Below are 19,329 nucleotides of genomic sequence, written 5' to 3'. Positions count from 1 at the left end.
TCTTACTTATAATAAATTCATAGCATCAGTACATGCCCATAAATAAAATAAACCATTCAACTAAGACTGTTTTCTCAACTTTTTATGCGGACATTAGTTTGCTAGTTGTTTATTTTTGTTGTCTAGTATGGAAGACAAGTGGTAGCTCATGACACATATTTTAAAAATTTATGGGCCGGGTGCGGTGGCGCATGCCTGTAATCCCAGCACTTTGTGAGGCTGAGGTGGGCAGATCACGAGGTCAAGAGATTGAGACCATCCTGGCCAACATCGTGAAACCCCGTCTCTACTAAAAATACAAAAATTAGCTGGGCCTGGTGGCATGCGCCTGTAATCCCAGCTACTCAGGAGGCTGAGGCAGGAGAATCGCTTGAATCCTGGGGGTGGAGGTTGCAGTGAGCCGAGATCATGCCACTGCACTTCAAACCAGAGTCAGAGTGAGACTTCGTCTCAAAGAAAAAAAAAAAATTATGAGAGAAAAAGTTTTAAGTAGACAGAATTATACATTAACCTTTTTTTTGGGGAGGAATTGGGGAAAGCTGACCACATACACACTTTTGAATGAAGAAGGATAATAATTAAGAATAATATTTGTATATTTTAGTTACAATTCACTTTTTTTGTATTTTTACAAAATTATGCAACCATCACCATTATCTAATTCTAGAACATCTGCATCTCCCCCCAAAAGAAGCCTCTTATCCATTAACAGTCACTCCTCATTGCCTCCATCCCCCAGTGACCACTAATCTACTTTCTGTATTTATGGATTTTCCTATTCTGGACATTTTACATAAATGGGATTGGATTATACATGGCCACATTTTTTTTTAGTGGCTGAATATCAGAATCCAAATCTAGAAATACCAGCATTTTTTTTTTTTTTTTCCTGAGACAGAGTCTCACACTGTCGCCCAGGCTGGAGTGTAGTGGTGCAATCTCGGCTCACTGCAACCTCCACCTCCCAGGTTCGAGTGATTCTCCTGCCTCAGCCTCCCGAGTAGCTGGGATTACAGGTGCCCACCACCACACCCAGCTAATTTATTGTATTTTTAGTAGAGATGGGGTTTCACTCTGTTGGCCATGCTGGTCTCCAACTCCTGACCTTGTGATCCCCCCACCTCAGCCTCCCAAAGTGCTGGGATTACAGGCATGACCCACAATACTTGGTCCAGCATTCTTTACAAAGCAAATTTGAGCAAAAAGTTAGTTGTATCACTAGATTGAATTCCACATCTTAGAAAGTGGGTGAGACGTAAGTGTAGATATGATGGCAAATTCATCAACCCAATGAAGGGAACATTTCAAGGAAATGCTAATTTTTTTTTTTTTTTTTTTTTTTTGGGAAAGAGTCTCACTTTGTCACCCAGGCTTGAGTGCAGTGGTGCAATCTTGTCTCACTGCAGCCTCTGCCTCCTGGGTTCAGGTGATTCTCCTGCCTCAGCCTTCCAAGTAGCTAGGATTACAGACATGCACAGGCCACGCCTGGCCAATTTTTGTATTTTTAGGGAGATGGAATTTCACTATGTTGGCCAGGCTGGTCTTGAACTCCTGACCTCAGGTGATCCACCCACCTCGGCATCCCAAAGGGCTGGGATTACAGACATGAGCCACCACACCTGGCCATGATGCTCTTTTGTTTAGAATCAGTAGTGTTGCAAGAGGGAGGACTGCTTAGGAGAAATGTTAATAAGAAAACCTTTTATTATATTAAATGAAGAAGGAAAATAATTAGAAATAATATCTGTACATTTTATTTAAATCTTTAACTCAATTTCAGTAGTGTTTTGGAAGTGTGATTTTTGCCATTTATGATATGTACCTAACCTCAGCTGCTAACATGGAAAGTTATCTCTTGCACTGTGTTCTATACCCAGAACACTGCCAGTGATTGTGTTAGATGTTATAGGTGGTATGAATATTTTTGTGGGGGTTGGATCTTCTGAATTACCTCCCATGAAATTCAGTTAATAGTTTTCTTATATATGCACTCAGAACTTAAATGGAAAATTCTTTATACTCTTAATTTCTCTTGCTTAATGTGGTAATCAGAGTGTCCACTCTCTGACCCATTTATATACTTTGGAAATACGAAGAAAAAGCTTTCTCATGTTTTCATATGGGTGGCCAGATAGACAGCACTTTAAAAATTAGCATATGTATGTTTTGACTATCTCACTTAAGGCTGCCTGTCAGTTTGGCAGCTCTGAGCTTGTTATTTCTGTGTCTTCTCTTTTTTTCATTTTCATGTTTTGACAAATAAGATTGTACTTTTGACAAGTGATTTGTACTTCATCTAAAAATTTCAAAGTGTGTTAAATTTATTTGTTAAACTATCTAAAGATCATTTTATCTACCCATCTTTGGATTATACAAGATTCTCATCAGTGTAAATGAAGACAGAAAGTGACACTATTGGAGTTCTTGCAATAAAAGACATTATTGGGCAATAATTATTTCCAGAATAATTACTGCTTACTTTTCAGAAACGTATTTCTTTCAGTTAAGTATCTTCTGACTTACTCCTGGGTGTAAAACTGTCTTAAGGGGAATGACCTCTTTTTGTATTCCTTGGGAGAGTATATCTTTCAAGAATGAAGGTATTTACAGGCATCCCTTGACAAGTGAATAAATGCCATGCTGAACATTTTATTGCAAAAGGAAATTCTATATATTTAGTTTTATCATATAACCAACATTATATTTATTTGTTTAATAAATATTTAATGAGTACCTAATATGCTAGGAAATGTTTTAAGGATTGGATAACAAATGCAGATAGCACTACATAGAGCTTATAAGCTATTGGATGCACAGAGGTTAAATGAGAAATAATGTAATTTCAAATTGTAATAAGTGGTTTGAAGAAGACAAACTAAAGTAATAGAGTATGTAATCATTTGGAGTAGGGGGGGGCGGGTTAATTTTGGTCAGGGATAGCCTCTCTGGGAACTTGCTATTTGACAAGAAACTTGAATGTGGAAAAGGAAATACCTATCCCTCAGGAAGAATATTCCAGGTAGACATAACTGCAATTAACAAGGTCATAAAGGAAGCATAAGAAGGCAGGTATAGCTGCAGCACAGTTAAGGGAAGGTATGGTAAAAAATGAGGGTGAAAAGTAGAGGCTAGATCATGTATGACCTTGTAGGCCATGTTAAAGCCTTTGGATTTTATATTTTGTGCAAAGGGAAGCCTTAAGCGGGTCTTTAAGCAGGGGGAAATGTACAACCCAATTTATAGAAAGATCATTCTGGCTTCACTAAGAGACTGGGTCACAAGAGGCAGAGCGGAAGATATTGTAGTAGACCAGATGATGTTGATGGCATCTGTTGCTAAAGAGAAAGGGTAGAGATGATGATAAAGTGGCAAGATTTGGATTAGATTTTGTTGGGAGAGAGCTGAGGACTTGTTAGTGGACTGGATGTTGAGGCCAGGAAAGGAGAGGAATCAAAGGGGACTATAAAGTTTTTGGCCTGAGCTGCTGGATGAATAGAGATGCCATTAACTGAGATAAAATAAAATTGAAGAAGGACCAGATTTGTTGGCTGTGTAAGTCTGAGATGTGTGTTAGACATCTTAGAGGAGATGTTGGGTAGGCAGTTACAAGTCTGGCGCTCAGTAGAGAAGTGGGTTTTTGAGGCATAAATATGGGAGTCATGAATTAAGAGATGGTAGTTAGCAGTTTGAGACTGGCTGAGGTCTTTGAGGAATAATTATAGACAGAATAGAGGGCAGAAGACCTGTGGATATGTTCATGCAAGAAAAATTTGTGTTTTAATATAAACAAAATCTAATGTGTCTTGCTAGTCAGTCAGAGTTCTGAGTTACAAGTAACAGAAAGCAACTGTGACTGTTTTTGTTGAAAGGAGACTTTATTGAAAAGATGTTGAGTGGCTCATAGAATCATTAAGGTGGCTGGCAAATCAGGTTTAGATAATGGGCAGAATCCAAGGGAAAACAGGTACCTGGATCTCATCCATAACTGTATACAGGAACTGTTGTACCCTGGCTACCAGAACTTGAGTCATCACTGTTGGAGCTGGATATAGGATACCCCATGAGATCCTCTCGCACTGGTGACCCTAGAAACTGGATGTTGCTGTGGCTACTTCCAGAGCAAGTTCTCTCTGCCACTATTCCTTGTGTCACTTGCTTTACATTCAATGTTCTGGTAAAGAACTGGGGCTAGGTATTGTGTCTTCATCCTAACTCAGACGGTAGGGGAAAGTAATTATCTGAACTTTTTGGTTGCTGTCATGAGATATTCTTTATATTCCACCATGACTCAGATAATCGAGAAGTTCCCCAAAACAGAGTATGGCAATTCCAATGCTAGGCATTTTAACAACTGTTAAAAGTACCTCCCTAACCGCCCCTGTCCCATTCCCCCACAAAATGACTATGGTTATTCTCTCATGCCATGTCCATATTTTAGCTCTGTGAATATAATACACTTGATTGCTTATGAATTCATAAGTGTAGAGTTAAGCAACAAGTTATTAGAGGGCCTCCAGATGCACTTCAAGAATATTTTATCCTTATTGACTTTCTTTTCCTATGATCTGTTTTCTCCTCGAGGATTAAGAAAAGACCCACTTTCCCTATGTCTCTTTCACCATAGCCAGAGAAATATAGCCTCTTTTTTTTTTGAGATGGAATCTCGCTCTGTTGCCCAGGCTGGAGTGCAGTGGCACAATCTCGGCTCACTGAAACCTCTGCCTCCTGGGTTCAAGTGATTCTCCTGCCTCGGCCTCCTGGGTAGCTGGGACTACAGGTGCATGCCACCACGCCCAGCTAATTTGTTTGTATTTTTAGTAGAGATGGGGTTTCACCATGTTAGCCAGGATGGTCTGGATCTCCTGACCTTGTGATCTGCCCACCTTGGCCTCCCAAAGTGCTGGGATTACAGGCGTGAGCCATCGCGCCTGGCCAGCCTCTTTTGGTTAAAAACACACAAGTCAATAAGCCCCCACTTCAAGCATCTTTCTTTAATGAAATGTACATATTTAAAACACACACACACATACACACATACACACAGTCACTACCACTGAATAATCAGGGTTTCTTTGGGAAAGTTAATAACTTCAAAGCTGTATATTCTGGCCCAAATATGTGACCACTGAATCTATTCCAGATAAGTTTTAATTAAGTATGACATACTGAAATTTCCCCCAATTAATTATATAATAGCAAAATTACACATGCACTATAGCTGTGGCCACCTGGTAGAGAAAAGATTGTAGCCAAAGGTATTACAATCCATTAACCTGATTTATATAAGAAAATTTATGACATAGTCATAGCATTGTTATGATGAAGACTAACTGCCTGCCAAAGAGATAACAAGTAAGTACGGAAAATCCTCACTTAACATTGTTGATAGGTTCATGGAAACTGTGACTTTTAGTGAACTAATGTATAATGAAACAAATTTCTTTTTCTCGTTAACATTATAAAAATGATGTTGAATAAAAGATGTTATTTGAGGACCTGCTGTATGTTGTTCTCCTTAAAGTTGCAGTTCCAAAAACCTATCTATGACATTAAGTGAAGACTTACTGTATTTTCAGGCTAACACCTGTGTTCTTTCATAAGCATCACTGGAAAATGACTGAATGCTGGACATTTTCATTTAGTGCTGGATTTTGTTGTTTTCCTTCAAAGAGTGTTGCACTTTTTAAGGTTGATTTGTAAGCTTTGTTAGACTGAGTTAAGAGTACACTTTAGTCTGGGCTAGTTTACCCCTTCTGCGAAGACATGACCTTTCTGAGGTCTCTACTGAATGTCCCAGGTATTCAATGATATCCCGTCACTCTGTCTGGTTGGCACTTGGAAGTCTTGCAGTCCTGATGAGCTCTGGCAGTTGTTCAGCTTATGGCTCCCACTTTGCCTTGTGGAGTTTCACCATATTTTGGCAACTTAGTGTTCGGCCAAAACTTAAGAGGACTCCTGTGCTGATTTCTGGAGCTCCATGTCTGTGTAGCCCGCTCCAATTCTGTACTCTGAATGTTCTAGCTACTTTATCCTCCTTAAACACTGATCTCTGTTTTCTCAACTCAGCAAGATCCTCGTGCTCTGTTTGGGATCCCTTTCCTGCCCTGTAGTCTGGAAAGTGCCTCCAAGCAGAAAGCCAGAGTGATCATAGGGCTCATGTCATTCGTTTTGCTTATCTTAAGGTTCATAGTACTGTGCTGCCTATTGTCTGAAACATTTGGAAAGCAGTATTTTTCCTTTATTTTATCCAGTTTTTTAGTTATGTTAGGAGAGTAAGCCTAGTCCCAGTTGTTGTGTCGTAGACAGAAACAGAAGTCCCATTAGAAAAATGATTATACCACTGAAACACATGAGCATTATTTCTGGTACTTTGCAGCCCTTATAATTTGTAAAAAGTCTATGGTGTGATGATGAAAGAGGAAAAAAGTTCAGAGTTAGCGTAGTAAAACAAGTAGAGTAACAATACTAAACATATAGGATTATCATACGTATGGGATATATTGTGTGTGTGCTTGTGTGTGGATAATTACATATATAATTTAATCTCAAAAATCATAGGTAGGTGTTATTATTATGTCCATGTACAGAGTTAGAAATTGAGGTACAGGAAAATGAAGTAACAAAAGAGCACACAGCTAGTAAGTGGTGGATCTAGGGTTTGAAGCAGGCATTATTGGCCAAATAAAAATTGCTGCCTCAGGAAACTGGTTAAGTCTCACATTCCATCCGAGCAGTGAAGTCGGTTGTGTTTAGAAGTATGGTATTGCTCAAGACTCAATTTTATGATCTCTCTTTTTCTCTCCTTTTAAAATTCTTCTTGCTCCAGACTTCATCACTGGAAGAATTTTTTTAACCTAAGGCTTTATATATATATGTCATCATCATCATGTCAATGACCCCCCATCTCTTTATAGCTCTGTTTATCCATATCTATATCAATATCTACATCAATATATATCCTTAACTGTAATCATATCTCCACCTACTTAACTTCACATCCCTGTGCCTCTAAGTACCTTAGATCCTACAAGTCTTAAACAGAATTCAGTATCCAACATTTTTTTCTGTGATCTATACTTCAATTAGTGGAGTGTCTCTTTTTCTAACGGATGGTGAAACATTTGGGGATCACCTTTAAATCCTTCTTAGTTCCTTTCATGAAACAGGCTCTTAGGACCTGTTTGACTTGTGAAATGTCTCTCAGAAAGGTCCTTTTTCTGTTTCTGCTGCCCTAATTCAAGGCCTCTTCATTCCTTATTGTTCTGTTGCAACAGAAACTTATTTGGCCTTCCTGTCTTTGTTGTTTTCCTATTCTTTCCATCCTCCACAATACTTGCAGAATTATCAGCATAAAACTCAAATAGATTTGTCAATACCTTAATTAAAATCTTGTTCTGGCTCATCATTGTATTCTAAGTCAGAAGTTAAAAGCAAGGCTTTGGATCTGACTGACTTGAATTTCCTTTCTTCTACTTTCTAGCCATGATACGTTGGGAATTTGCTTAATTCTTTAGCCTTAGCTTCCTCTCCTATAAAATGGGCATAATAATAGTTCCTCTACATAACAGTGTTAGGAAGATGTTATCTGAATGAAATAAAAAATGTTAAAATATTTCAATGCTTGGTACATACTCAATAAATGATAGCTATTATTGTACTGTTAAGAGAATAGCATTCACAGCCTTCCACAGGTCATTACAGCTTGGCTTGCATTATAGATTTCAGATCTATTAGATGCTTGCTAATGTAGCTCACGCTTTTATACCTCCATGATTTGGCTCATGCTGTGCTCCCTACTTGTTGAGAGAATGCTGTGCCACCTCTCCTGTGAAACCGTTCTCAGTTACTACAGTCAGACCTAATTACTCTTTAGGGCTTCCTTAGACTTAATGAGAGAATATGCCACTAATTATTCTTGTTCTTCTAGCACTTAGCTTTGGCTAAGAGTTGGGCTCTTAAGAGTCAGATAAATAGCAAGATCAGTCAGTGTTAGCTGCTATTGTTATTATTATTTTTATTAGTTGTGTACCTGTCTTCTCTTTTGACCTCCACCAGACTCCTGCCTCCTCAAGGGCAAAATCATCTGGTTCATTTTTGTTTTCTCACAGTGTCTACAACACTCCCTTGTACATAATGAGTACTCAGTAAATGTGTTGTATTTAAAGGGTGGAACTTCAGCCTTTCTGGAGCTGCCTGATAGTGGAAGGAAGTGAGATGGGTAAGGTCAGAGGTGATCTGCTTTGAATGTTGTGGAGTGATCTGTGGCAGTTTTCTGCTAGGGGAATGGGAGCATGGTCCTGCATCACCTGGGCTGTGTGGCAGAATTCTTCCTGCAACAAGTTATTTTAATTTCTTTTCTAGCAAAGTGAGGCCTTGAGATTCTCGGATTACCCAACTGTGTGAAATGTCACTAATGAGGCAACATTTTTGTGGTGTCAAATACACTTCTACCTTTGTCCCTTTATTTTTCTAACACCTCCTTAGATACTTGAACACAATTTAGAGGTCTGTAGGAAAATTAACATATTTTTCAAATATGTTAATTTTTGAACAAATTTTGAATTGGTTCAAAATTTGAACAAATTTTTCAAATTTCTACTCCTAAAACACAATAAATATAAGTAAGTATGAGGCTAGCCTTTTCAGGCATTTATCCTTTGATCAATGTCAGATACATCATTCCTTAGGAAATCTTGAAGAAATTTACAATGGAAAAAGATGTGTTTTCTTCATTTTCTCTTTCTTGCTTTTGTTCAGATTTGAATAGGCAAGTGGTTATTGAGTAAAATACTATTTTAATTGACCGTTCTTCAGTATTTGCATTTAGAGAAGTGATCTGCAAAGTGCTATGTTAAAAAATGAAGGAGACATAAAAATACCTACAGACCTGGGAAAATGTGTAATTACTATTTGATGCTGGATCTTTGAAACAATAATGTTAAATTTTAACATTCTGAACTATGCTGGCTTAGTAGCTCTATATAAATCATTCCTAATGAAAAAATATTGATATAATAGTAATTCTGTAAATATTTCAGGTGTAAATACAGGTTCAATTTGGAGTAAGCGAAAGAAAGAAGAAAAAATAAGGTGATTTAAGATGGTGTGGGTATTTAAAGGCTTTAGGTAATAGTCCTCTGTCGAGTGGTACCTATTAAACGAAAGCCAGACAGCAGGGAAACAAGTGCTATACAGATCACAAATAAGCGACCCAAAGGAAATATACCTAAAAAATTGAAAACCAGTTTAAAGCCTTGTATCACTTTGAAGTTTTAGATTAATTATTTCTACAGAAACATAAATATATTTTCTCCCTTCTTGATACAGTTTACTGTTCTCAGATTCTGTATTCCCACCCCCAGTTTAAATAACTTTATTAAGTCCAGCAACATCTGAGCCTAAGACTGAGACTTCAGTCTACAGACCATGTGTGGTATGCATATGGATTCACAGATGCGTTCAGAAAAACCACCCCAACAGATTAGGAAATACTGGGTCTCTTAATTTACGTATGAGAAACTGAAGCCTTGAGTGGTTTAAATCAGCAGTCACAAATTAGGACTTGCAGATGGAATTTAGCCCTATAGGCAGGTTTTGTTTGGCCTGTTAGGATGCTTTAGAATTTTTGAGCAAACAGTTAAAAGTTAGGAAATTTTTAGCTTCTCATGAAAATTTAGAGGATCTGATATTGCTGAATTGATATTTCTAAAGGACATCAATTGAGTTGCTTAGCAGTTGCCCCTTTTAACATGATTCATGTATCTTTAGGTTTACAATCCTCACAATTCCCTTTTTTTTTTTAACCTGTCTCTGTTTCACTTATTTATGTTATTTGCCTTCCCTTTCTGAAAACTTTTGTTATATAGCAAGTCAGAAGTAAAGAAAGTAGAAATGTCTCTCTTAACTCTTAAAGCAACTGTAGGTTCCTAGCCCCATCACCCAGACAGTGGTTTATAAGAAAGAACCCTGGATTCTAGCTCTTCTGCTGCCATTGACTGGCTCTGTGGCATTGCACAGGTTACTTAGGTACTCTGAACTTCAGTTGTGTTTTCTGTCAAGTGGTCATAATAAGCATTTTAATCAGGCACAGAGTTTTCAGAAAAAACAGCTCTATAAAATCATAGTTAATATTTTGTTATATATTAGATTGCTTAAAAATGCAGTTTCAACTCTACCCTTTTCCTACTGTTTATAGCTTCAGTGCTCTGCATCCTACAGGATAAAGTCCAAATTTCTTTGCCTTATCTGTTAGTCTGTTTTTGCATTGCTATACAGGACTGTTTATTGCTGTAAATTACCTGAGACTGGGTAATTTATAAAGAAAAGAGGTTTAATTGGCTTATGGTTCTGCAGGCTATACAGGAAGCATGGCACCAACATCTGCTTCTGGTGAGGGCCTCAGGAAGTTTACAGTCATGGCCCAAGGCAAAAGGGGAGATGGTGCATCACATGGCAAGAGCGGGAACAAGATGGGGGGATGATGGTGGGGTGCTTCACTGTTTTAAACAACCAGCTCTCAAGTGAACTCCGAGTGAGGACAGCACCAAACCATTCATGAGGGATCCAGCCCCATGATCCGAACCTCCCACCAGGCCCCACCTCCGACATTGGGGATTATATTTCAACATGAGATTTGGAGGGGATAAACATTCAAACTATATCGCCTTACAGTCAGCATTCCCAGCCATTTGGTTCCAACATACCTTGCCAAAGTATCTTTATATGGAATGGAATGGAATTTATTCACTATTCATTCTCCATCCTCCCACTCCCACACCCCATTCATTCTTTTGCCTTAAAAAAATATTGAGTATTTGTTCCAGTATCTGTTCCAGGCACTGTTCTAGGCAGTAGGGATTACAAAGTTGAACAAGACAAAGTCCCTGCCTCTAACATTCCCATACTTGTATTTTAGATACCGGCTCGGTATTTTTATTTTGTATTTTGAACACATCTTAAATATGTCTGCCTCCTTTGCTGACACTATTCTCTTCATTATCTTGTTTCTATTTCTTTTATTGTTTTATTCAACAAATATTGATTGATTGCCTGCTGTGTGTCAGACACTGTTCACTGGGTGTTGGTATTATAACAGTCAAGTCCCTGCTCCCTTGGAATTTATGTTCTTGTGGTGTGAATGAACATTTTAGAAATACATATGTGTGTGTGTGTGTATATAGATATATATGTCATCAGGGCTATGAAGGAAAATGTAACAGGGTAAGTAGGGTAGAAAGGAACAGTGTGAGAGTCATAGTGTATATTATCTTAGGTGAGATTGTGAGAGACAGCCTTTCTATATGATATATCTGAATAGACTCCTGAAGGGACTTAGGGAGGCAGCCAAGAGGGCATCTGGAGGAAGAGTAATCCAGGCAGAGAGCACAAGTGTATGGTTGGCATGTTCTGGGGACAGTGAGAGGGCAGTATGGCAGGTGCTGAGTAAGGGAATAGGAAAAGGGTAAAAGGTGAGCTCAGAAAGGTGGAGGGGTCCAGATCTTGAAGGGCATTACAGTCCATGGTAAGAACCTTGGCTTTTGGCTCCAGACTAAGCTGTGTCTCCTCTGAATTTTTACTTCAAGTTTCTTTGTGAAATCTTCCTTGACCATCCCAGTTTTTGATGATTTATCCTTGGTAATTCCTGGAGAACCTGAAATTATTGACCACCTAATTCATTTGTTGCTCAAGTGACTAAACAGTGAGTGCCTGGTTGTCTTCTTATAGGTTTTTGGTTCTGTCCTAACTTCTTTGTAACTTTCTCCAGCATAAGGACTTAGTCTTATACCTTTCTATCCTATGTGATGCTTTGTATCTAGTTGATTCTTAATGTATGTTTGTTTTGTGAGGCTCTGGCTTCAGATGTCAGCAGTAAGAATTTGTGATGTCTAAGAAAAAAGAGAGGACTTGGTGATAGATTACACATAAGGAATGATGTTTAGGTTTTAGTTTGTGATCCTGGAATAATAATGGTGTTGTAGATAGAGAAAGGAAAGTTGGGAAGAGAAGCCGATTTTGGAGTAGATTGATGAATTTGGTTTAAAATTTATTGAGCTTTCTGTGCTAGTAGCATATCCAAGTAAAGTTGTCCAGAATGATTTTGATATGTCAAATATATACAGAGTATTGGAGTTACTTGTGACTGCCGCCTGCAGTTATGTAATCTTCTCAAGAGCAGGGACAACATCTTACTCATATTTCTAGTACTTGGAACAGGGACTGGCAGTGAAATAATAGGTGCTTAAGTCAGTAGTACTTATTAAGTTTTTTGAGACGGGAAGTTCGCATGTAGCTATGATGCATGTCCTAGAAAAGGCATAAGCTCTAGTAGGGTCATTGTGGGTCTGAATTCTAGCCCCACTATGCTCTACATGTGTGGTCTTGGTTGAGTAAATGAGCACTCTGAATCTCAGTGTCTGGAAAATGGAACTGTAAGACCTTCCTTGCAGGGCTGTGAGATAATGAATGTAGGCATAGGTTCTAGCATAGACTAGTGGCTCAATAAATAGTACCTGTTCATTCAGCTAAAATTGTTAATATTATTATTATAAAGATAATGCCCTCTATTGAATTTCAGATTCTCAGGCTTGGAAAAGAACTCAAAAGCAGTCCCTTTGAGTTAACTAATTGTTTTGGGTGTTTTAATGACTTACTTATACTGATATAGTTAGTGATCAATCTGCATATAATCTCCCACATTAGCTAATCCTGGGAATGCATACAGAAGTCTGAGGGTAATAAGTTAAACATTGTTGGAACATTGGTACATCAGTTACTATTATTATGCATATCAGTTGGTATTCTAGTAGTTTACCCGTTATATTCCCAGCTATCAAAACAGCTTTATGGTGGTTTAGGAGTTGACAGACATGTTGGATGATAAATAGTAGAATTATATAATATTTTTATATTTGTAGATGTATCTCCTTAAATAGGATGGAATGATTTCACAGAAGATGAATGAAACTCAATCCCCATAGAAATATTTTTTATAGTAATGAAATTAGTGCTAAATTTAGAGAAGGAAATGGAATCTATTAAAGTTCATTGGGGGTAAAATTCTTGATTAAAATATTTTATTCTGTCAGATACTTCAAATCTTTTTTCTTCAAATCAGAAATTAAGATTTTGGCCTAGAGTACTTTCCTTTTCCTTTTTTTTCCTCTAGATATAACTGCCTTACAAGTCTAAATATGTCTTTTGAAATGATTTCCTGACCACTTAGGTGTTTTTGGCTTTGATTCCGTAGGAGCCGTTGGGTGCCTCTGAAACTGCATGCTTTACTTTTTGTGTTGGAGCAGATGTCGTGGCACTAAGACCCAGAAACCGTTTGCTCTGTGTGGCTGAAGCTGGGCTGGCTGTGCTCACACTGAAGGGAAGGAAGTCATTAGTGCAGACTGAGCTGTGGAGTTGGGTTCTTGCAGGATTTCCTTCCAGCCTTTCCCCACTAAGGTTCTTGGGAATTAAAAAAAAAAAAAAATCTAAACACACAAACCAAGTTTTCCTATTTACAGTGTTCAGGGAAGGTAGGCATTTCGAGAAGGGCAGATCCTTTTCCCAAGTTATCCAAGAAGGAAGCGAAAACAGCGTAAAGAAGCTCTGATTACAGATCTTTGGAATTTTCTTTGCTAAATTTTACAAACGAGAAATACACCCAGAATTGTGGGAATTGCTCCAGGCTGCGCGTGAGGGTTTGATTGCTTGTCTGATCTTTTTTGAGAAGAGGAGAATTCGCCAAAAGGGGTTTGGATGGCAGAAGCCCGGCTGGGATTCTGTAGCAGCTCGCGTTCTCAGTCTCTTCTCTGAGGGAGGGTCTCTGCAGCCAGCTTGGAGACCCCCTGCTACAGGCTCCTTTTGCAGGCGCCGGCCGGGAAAATGCCCCGCTCTGGCAGGAGTACGCCGGTGGCTGCTGGGACTTCCTAGCCTGGTGGGAAGTGTGTTCGTGGTTTGGGGATACTTTTCATTGAACTGAAGGCGAAAAGACTGGACTCTCCTGGGGCTTTTCCCTTCGCAGTGAATATGGGAAAGAATTAGGGGGTGGGAGGGAGGCAGCATGACTTGCAGTCGTCGCTGCCCTGCATCTGCCCCCAGCCCCCAGCCAACATCTTGATGTTCCACGTATCGGCTTTACAAATATGATGAAATGGCAGCCCCGGAAGAAGGTAAGTGTCCTGGAGAGGGGAACGGGGCCCCAAAGCCCGACCCGGGGAAGGGTAACACGGGGCGGTTACCTTCAGGTCTCTCCACCCCTTCCGTAGTTTGCTGGGCCAGCTGGTCCAAACAGCCCTGGTTCCTTTGGGACTTGCATCAGTCCCTTAGGGACGAGTTACCAAATCTGGTCTGCATCCACTGCCCTTTAAGTTTTTCCTTCGTGATATGCCTGGAGCCCCAGGGGTGACAGCTCGGAAGCACCCGTTTGCTTTAGAAGTCCTGTGCAGACAACGACACGATTAGCTTTGCAGGAGCCAGCCAAGACCTACTAGGTGTTGCCCCATGGCGGGGCGTGGGGCGGGAGTGGATTTGAGGCTGCACCCCTGACACAGGCCCCGCAGGTGGTGTTATAACACCTATTTCCCCAAGGGGTTAAAAGGCTCTGAGCGGCTGGCAGCCGTTTCCCCAGGGCCCCGCTGGGGGGCGAGCAGCCCCAGCACACCAGCCCAGCAGCTGGTTCCGGGGCGGCGGGCCGAGAGGCCTCCTGCCTGAGCGCCTGGGGCTGGCCATAGCCGGGCCTTCAGCCTGCGGGGCTCCTGAGGCCTCGTGGGCCCGTGCGATTGCCTGCGCTGGCCATTGTGCACGGGCGTGTGTCTGTGCGTGTCAGCGTGCACCAGCGTGTGTGAATCGATCATGGGGAAAAGGGGGAGGGGGCACTTTGCTTTTTGCGAGATTATTTCCTAATATGGCTCCTTTGTTGAGAACTCAAGAAAAAAAAAATCCAGCGGTTCTATCAAAATAAATTGCTATTGGTCCCAGAAATAACGTTTCTAAATGTGGGACTGGTCCCTACCCTAGGACGTCGAGGGAGAAAGACAGCTTTCTTCAAGTTGTTGGCCGCTGTACATTTGGCTAGGGCTCCTTTTTGCCAACTTGTCTGACTGCCCCTAACTGTTAGGCGAACCCGGTTGTTCACTGCATAACAGGACTTTTTTTTTTTTTTTTTAACTTCAAATACCTCATTTGGCCGTGGTTTTTATTGACATTCTTCTGAAGGAAAACATAGCAAACTGAATGTGCTGTGGTCCTCCCCAGCCTTGACCTGTCTCTGTTAGCCGCTGCCTGGTTTTTACTTGAACTAGCTAAACTGACTCTTTTCTTTGTGGCACGATGTGTGATACCGTGTTTTATATCAGAACTGAAATAGAAATCATGTGTGAGGTGCATGAGAAGATATTGTGCATTTGTTTTATTGCTAGAGAATCTAACAAACCCTGCCTTAGCATAGCCTGGTGAATTGAAAGGTTTTCTTTGATATCTAATTGATGGCATTTTGTCCTCTGACCCTGTGTCTTTTCTACTTCATCCTGAAGTCAAGAATCTCTCATATATTATAATAGTTCTCATCATAGAGCTTCTTTCAGTGAGATTGATTCCATTCACTTTGGTTGAGAGAACCATATATTCCCCACCCCCACCTCCAACCCCAATACAGACAGAACGAGGAAAACTCATAGAAGAAACCATATAATTAAGCAATTTAAACAGATGCTGCGTATTCCTAAAGTCCCCCATTTCTTCTATATTTGTAATTGCATGTTTATGAGTAGTTTTAAGATGTCTGCAAACTCTACATTCATAAACGTCTGCTTTTTCTATTTTACCCAATATGCAGTAACTCATGTGGTTATGTCTGTGGAAACCCCTCTGGGTACTGGTATTGCTTGAACCACGGAAGTATTATTCTTGGCAGTCAGGTGGATTTCTGGACTCTGGAAGATTCTGTTTCAAGTGTTAGGATTCACTCTGCAGTATTTACTCACTCTGTGAGGCTTAAATTGCTATACCAGAAGGTTGTATTTATTCACTGTATTCATAATCTCATATCATCATGTTGTAAAGATCCAGATACAATTCTTCAGAGTTCATAAAAGATTAAAAAATAAGCTGAACCATCAAATACCATATGCTTATTTGGTGGTAGTTTGACAACAATTCTTGTTTCTTCTACATTGGAAATAGGAGCTCCCTTGGAAGAGATTAGATATCCAACTCTGGTAGGGCACCAGTAAGTCTTTACAAAGATTAGGTTTATTTTCTTACTCTTGCCAGAATACTCACATGATCAGATCATTGCCATGGTTTCTGGCTCAGTCTGCTAACACATTTGTAGTGATACAGTCACATGCCATGTGTTTTACCAAACGGTTTCATAAAAACCATTTACCCTACAGATGAAAAGTGATACTGCATTGATGTGATTTTAACAAAGCTAGGAAGATCATCCAAAGAGTGCTACCCCAAGCAGCATTTGTGGTAGCTTGCTATCATGGTGTCCTGTCAGTCACTACTAGTTTTGGCTTTTCTAAATCCTAGGCTCACTGTAAGAGAGTGATTATAGGTTCTAGATTTCTTTGTTTCTAATGGAGCATGCAGCTGGGGTATATGATTGAACGGGAGCTCTCTCCTCTCTTTTCTCTGCTTACTTGCTGGATTAATCTAAATACTAAAACAAGCTTTTTAAAGGTGTGAGTCTGCAATATTCAGTTAGGGTTTGCAACCTTTTCACAAAGAAACTGTCAGAACAAAATTAATCATGTTCTGCCCCCAGTGTCAATGAGGACCTTAGATCCCAGTCTTCTAGAGTGCAATAGGTCTCCTACCAAGAGCCATGTAATTGCCCTAAAAAGCAAGATTCACAAGTATATACTTATATGTCCAAATTCATTCAATTGTATAAATTAAATGTGTACAGCTGGCTGGTCGTGATGGCTCACGCCTGTAATCCCAGCACTTTGGGAGGCCGAGGCGAGCGGATCACCTGAGGTCGGGAGTTCGAGACCGGCCTGGCCAGCATGGTGAAACCCCATCTCTACTAAACATACAAAAAATTAGCCAGTCGTAGTGACGGTGCCTGTAATCCCAGCTACTCAGGAGGCTGAGACAGGAGAATCGCTTGAATCTGGGAGGTGGAGGTTGCAGTGAGCCGAGATCACGCCATTGCACTGCAGCCTGGGCAACAAGAACAAAACTCTGTCTTAAAAAAAAAAAAAGTGTACAGCTTTTTATATGTCAATCATACCACAAAAAAGTTTAAAATAAAAAAGCAAGATTCTGAGCAGTTAACCCAATCTTGTCATGGTAAGAATGGCATTTAATATCATACAAATAAACAGCTATAATTTTAAAAGCACTTGTTCTATGCTAGTCATCTTTAATTGCTCTATATGTGTTTATTTAATTCTTATTCAGTGAGGTGGTAGGTGTTATAATTTGTATTTTACATATAAGCAAACTGAGGTTTAGTGGGGTGAAGTGACTTACCCAGTCACATAGCATGGTAGGATCACAGCTAGGATTGGACCGGGCCTTATTTACTTCAAAATGTGTGCTATTTACCATTATACTTGGGAATTTTTCTGACCAGGGATTTTTATCCAAGAAAGATAAAGCTGAGATGATCCCAATAAATGAATGTTAGCCAGAGCTTTGCTCCGTCACTTCTAGATACTAGCACCAAGGTGCTCTTCTTCCCATTCCCCTTTCCTCTTGAGAAAAAAAAACCATAGTGATTTTACCCACCTCTGAATTCTTGGAGCATTTAGAGTCTGTGCCTCTGTAAGTGGATTGTCTTTTATTGGTTGTAATCTTTTGGTCTCCTTGTGCATATATCTCTATTTGTGTATATATCTTGCCTCCTCATTACACTTGAAACTCCTTGAGTTCAGGAACCATATTTTACAACTCTTTTTTTGGTGCCAAGGATAATATAGTTGCTCAATATATACTTAATTGTTATGAAAGTAAATCAGAACTATTTTTAAAACCTATATTTTTAGGCCTTCTTATATTTCAGTTGATTCATAGATGCAGACTGTAGTGGATTGTTAAAGAAAACCAGAATATTTTGTCACTCATTTCTAATCTTTTGTAGACAATAGTAGGGAGGGGGAAATCACACTCTCGGCAAAATCTCAGTGAAAGTCATGGTTAAAACATAGTACCAGGCTCTGTCAACCAGGTACCCCACCCAGTGTCATGATTCTTTTATTCATATAACCTTATTGGCCTGGAAAAATATACTTTCCCGTTTTTACCTTTAGTCAAGAGACTATATCATGCATCACATCTTTATCTTATATTTGCAGAAATGATAGTAATTAAAATGCTCATCTCATAGGAACATGTTTGTTTATAATTCTGAAGCTATTTCTGCTCTTTAAAATCCAAGGATTAGTATCAGATAACACTGTGTAAATAAGACTGCAGTCAAAACCTTCAGGAAAGCTGCTGCTGATTGGATTTTTTCATTGCTTATCTAATGTTATTTTACTGTTCACACATAATAAAAGACCATTAATAGGAATATGTCGACATAAGCTACATTAATTATGTCATTTGAGAGTCATATGATATATTTATCTTGTTATACTTGTCACATTAATAAAATGTGAATCTGGCTCTCAAATGATTTCTCTGATGGAGTTCCATTTAAAAGCCTTGTTTGGAAGCTCATTTGTGAGGATTATGTCCTGTAGATTTGTGTCTTAGAATAGCTTATTACTTTTACAAAAGAATGTATTTCAAGTCCCTATGCTTTCTCTATGATGGAGTACTTTGTTTCTGTATTATAAGGCTAAGTCTTAAATTTTAATATGCCTATACTAAATTACTTAGTTACTTGCCAGAATGCTGTGCTAGTTGGTATTATTATATTATTCATTTTGGGCCACAGTTTATTTAATAGTATAAAATCAGACTTTAAAAATAAGTATTGTGGACAAAAGTAGTTATACAGAGAAGTCTTAGAAATTTCATGATAGTAGTCTTTCTTCAAATCCATTCTATACTCCATTCCCAGATCAGTGCAACCAAGAGACCCAGGTTTTGGTTCTGGCGGATCTCTTGACTCTTGGCCTTGGGGGAGTCACTTAATCTTTCACATTTGACTCCCCACTGTTATAGTTAGTGCCTCATTATTATCACTTGCTGGATTTATTGCAAATGTCATCCTAATGAATTTTCTTTTTCTGGCCTCTTTTTTCCCCCGCTAATCCTTCCAAGTAATTATTTAAAAAAACACATGTCTAGCCTAGGGAACATGGCAAAACCTCATCTCTACCAAAAAAACAAAAATTAGCCAGGTGCACTGGTGCACACCTATAGTCTCAGCTGTGTGGG

The 19,329-nt window shown here is 39.3% G+C and overlaps 1 protein-coding gene across 4 annotated transcripts in view; it reads left to right on the top strand.

Moving 5' to 3' along the window:
- The window catches only part of TTC28 (tetratricopeptide repeat domain 28), a 704,109-nt gene that overhangs the window by 219,605 nt on the left and 465,175 nt on the right, over positions 1-19,329 (top strand). The window contains exon 1 of one of the 4 annotated variants that reach the window (XM_057301024.2): positions 1,224-14,159. The exons of 2 other annotated variants lie outside the window; for them this stretch is intronic. In XM_057301024.2, the coding sequence (XP_057157007.1) occupies positions 14,133-14,159 (27 nt within the window). In that variant the 5' untranslated portion in view covers positions 1,224-14,132. Of the gene's footprint in view, positions 1-1,223; positions 14,160-19,329 lie in introns of those variants that run through there. One more of the 4 variants, XM_008973577.4, reaches the window with a different exon arrangement.

Source organism: Pan paniscus, chromosome 23 (assembly GCF_029289425.2).
Source record: "Pan paniscus chromosome 23, NHGRI_mPanPan1-v2.0_pri, whole genome shotgun sequence".
NCBI classification, from domain to species: domain Eukaryota; kingdom Metazoa; phylum Chordata; class Mammalia; order Primates; family Hominidae; genus Pan; species Pan paniscus.
This window is presented reverse-complemented; position numbering and strand designations above follow the sequence as displayed.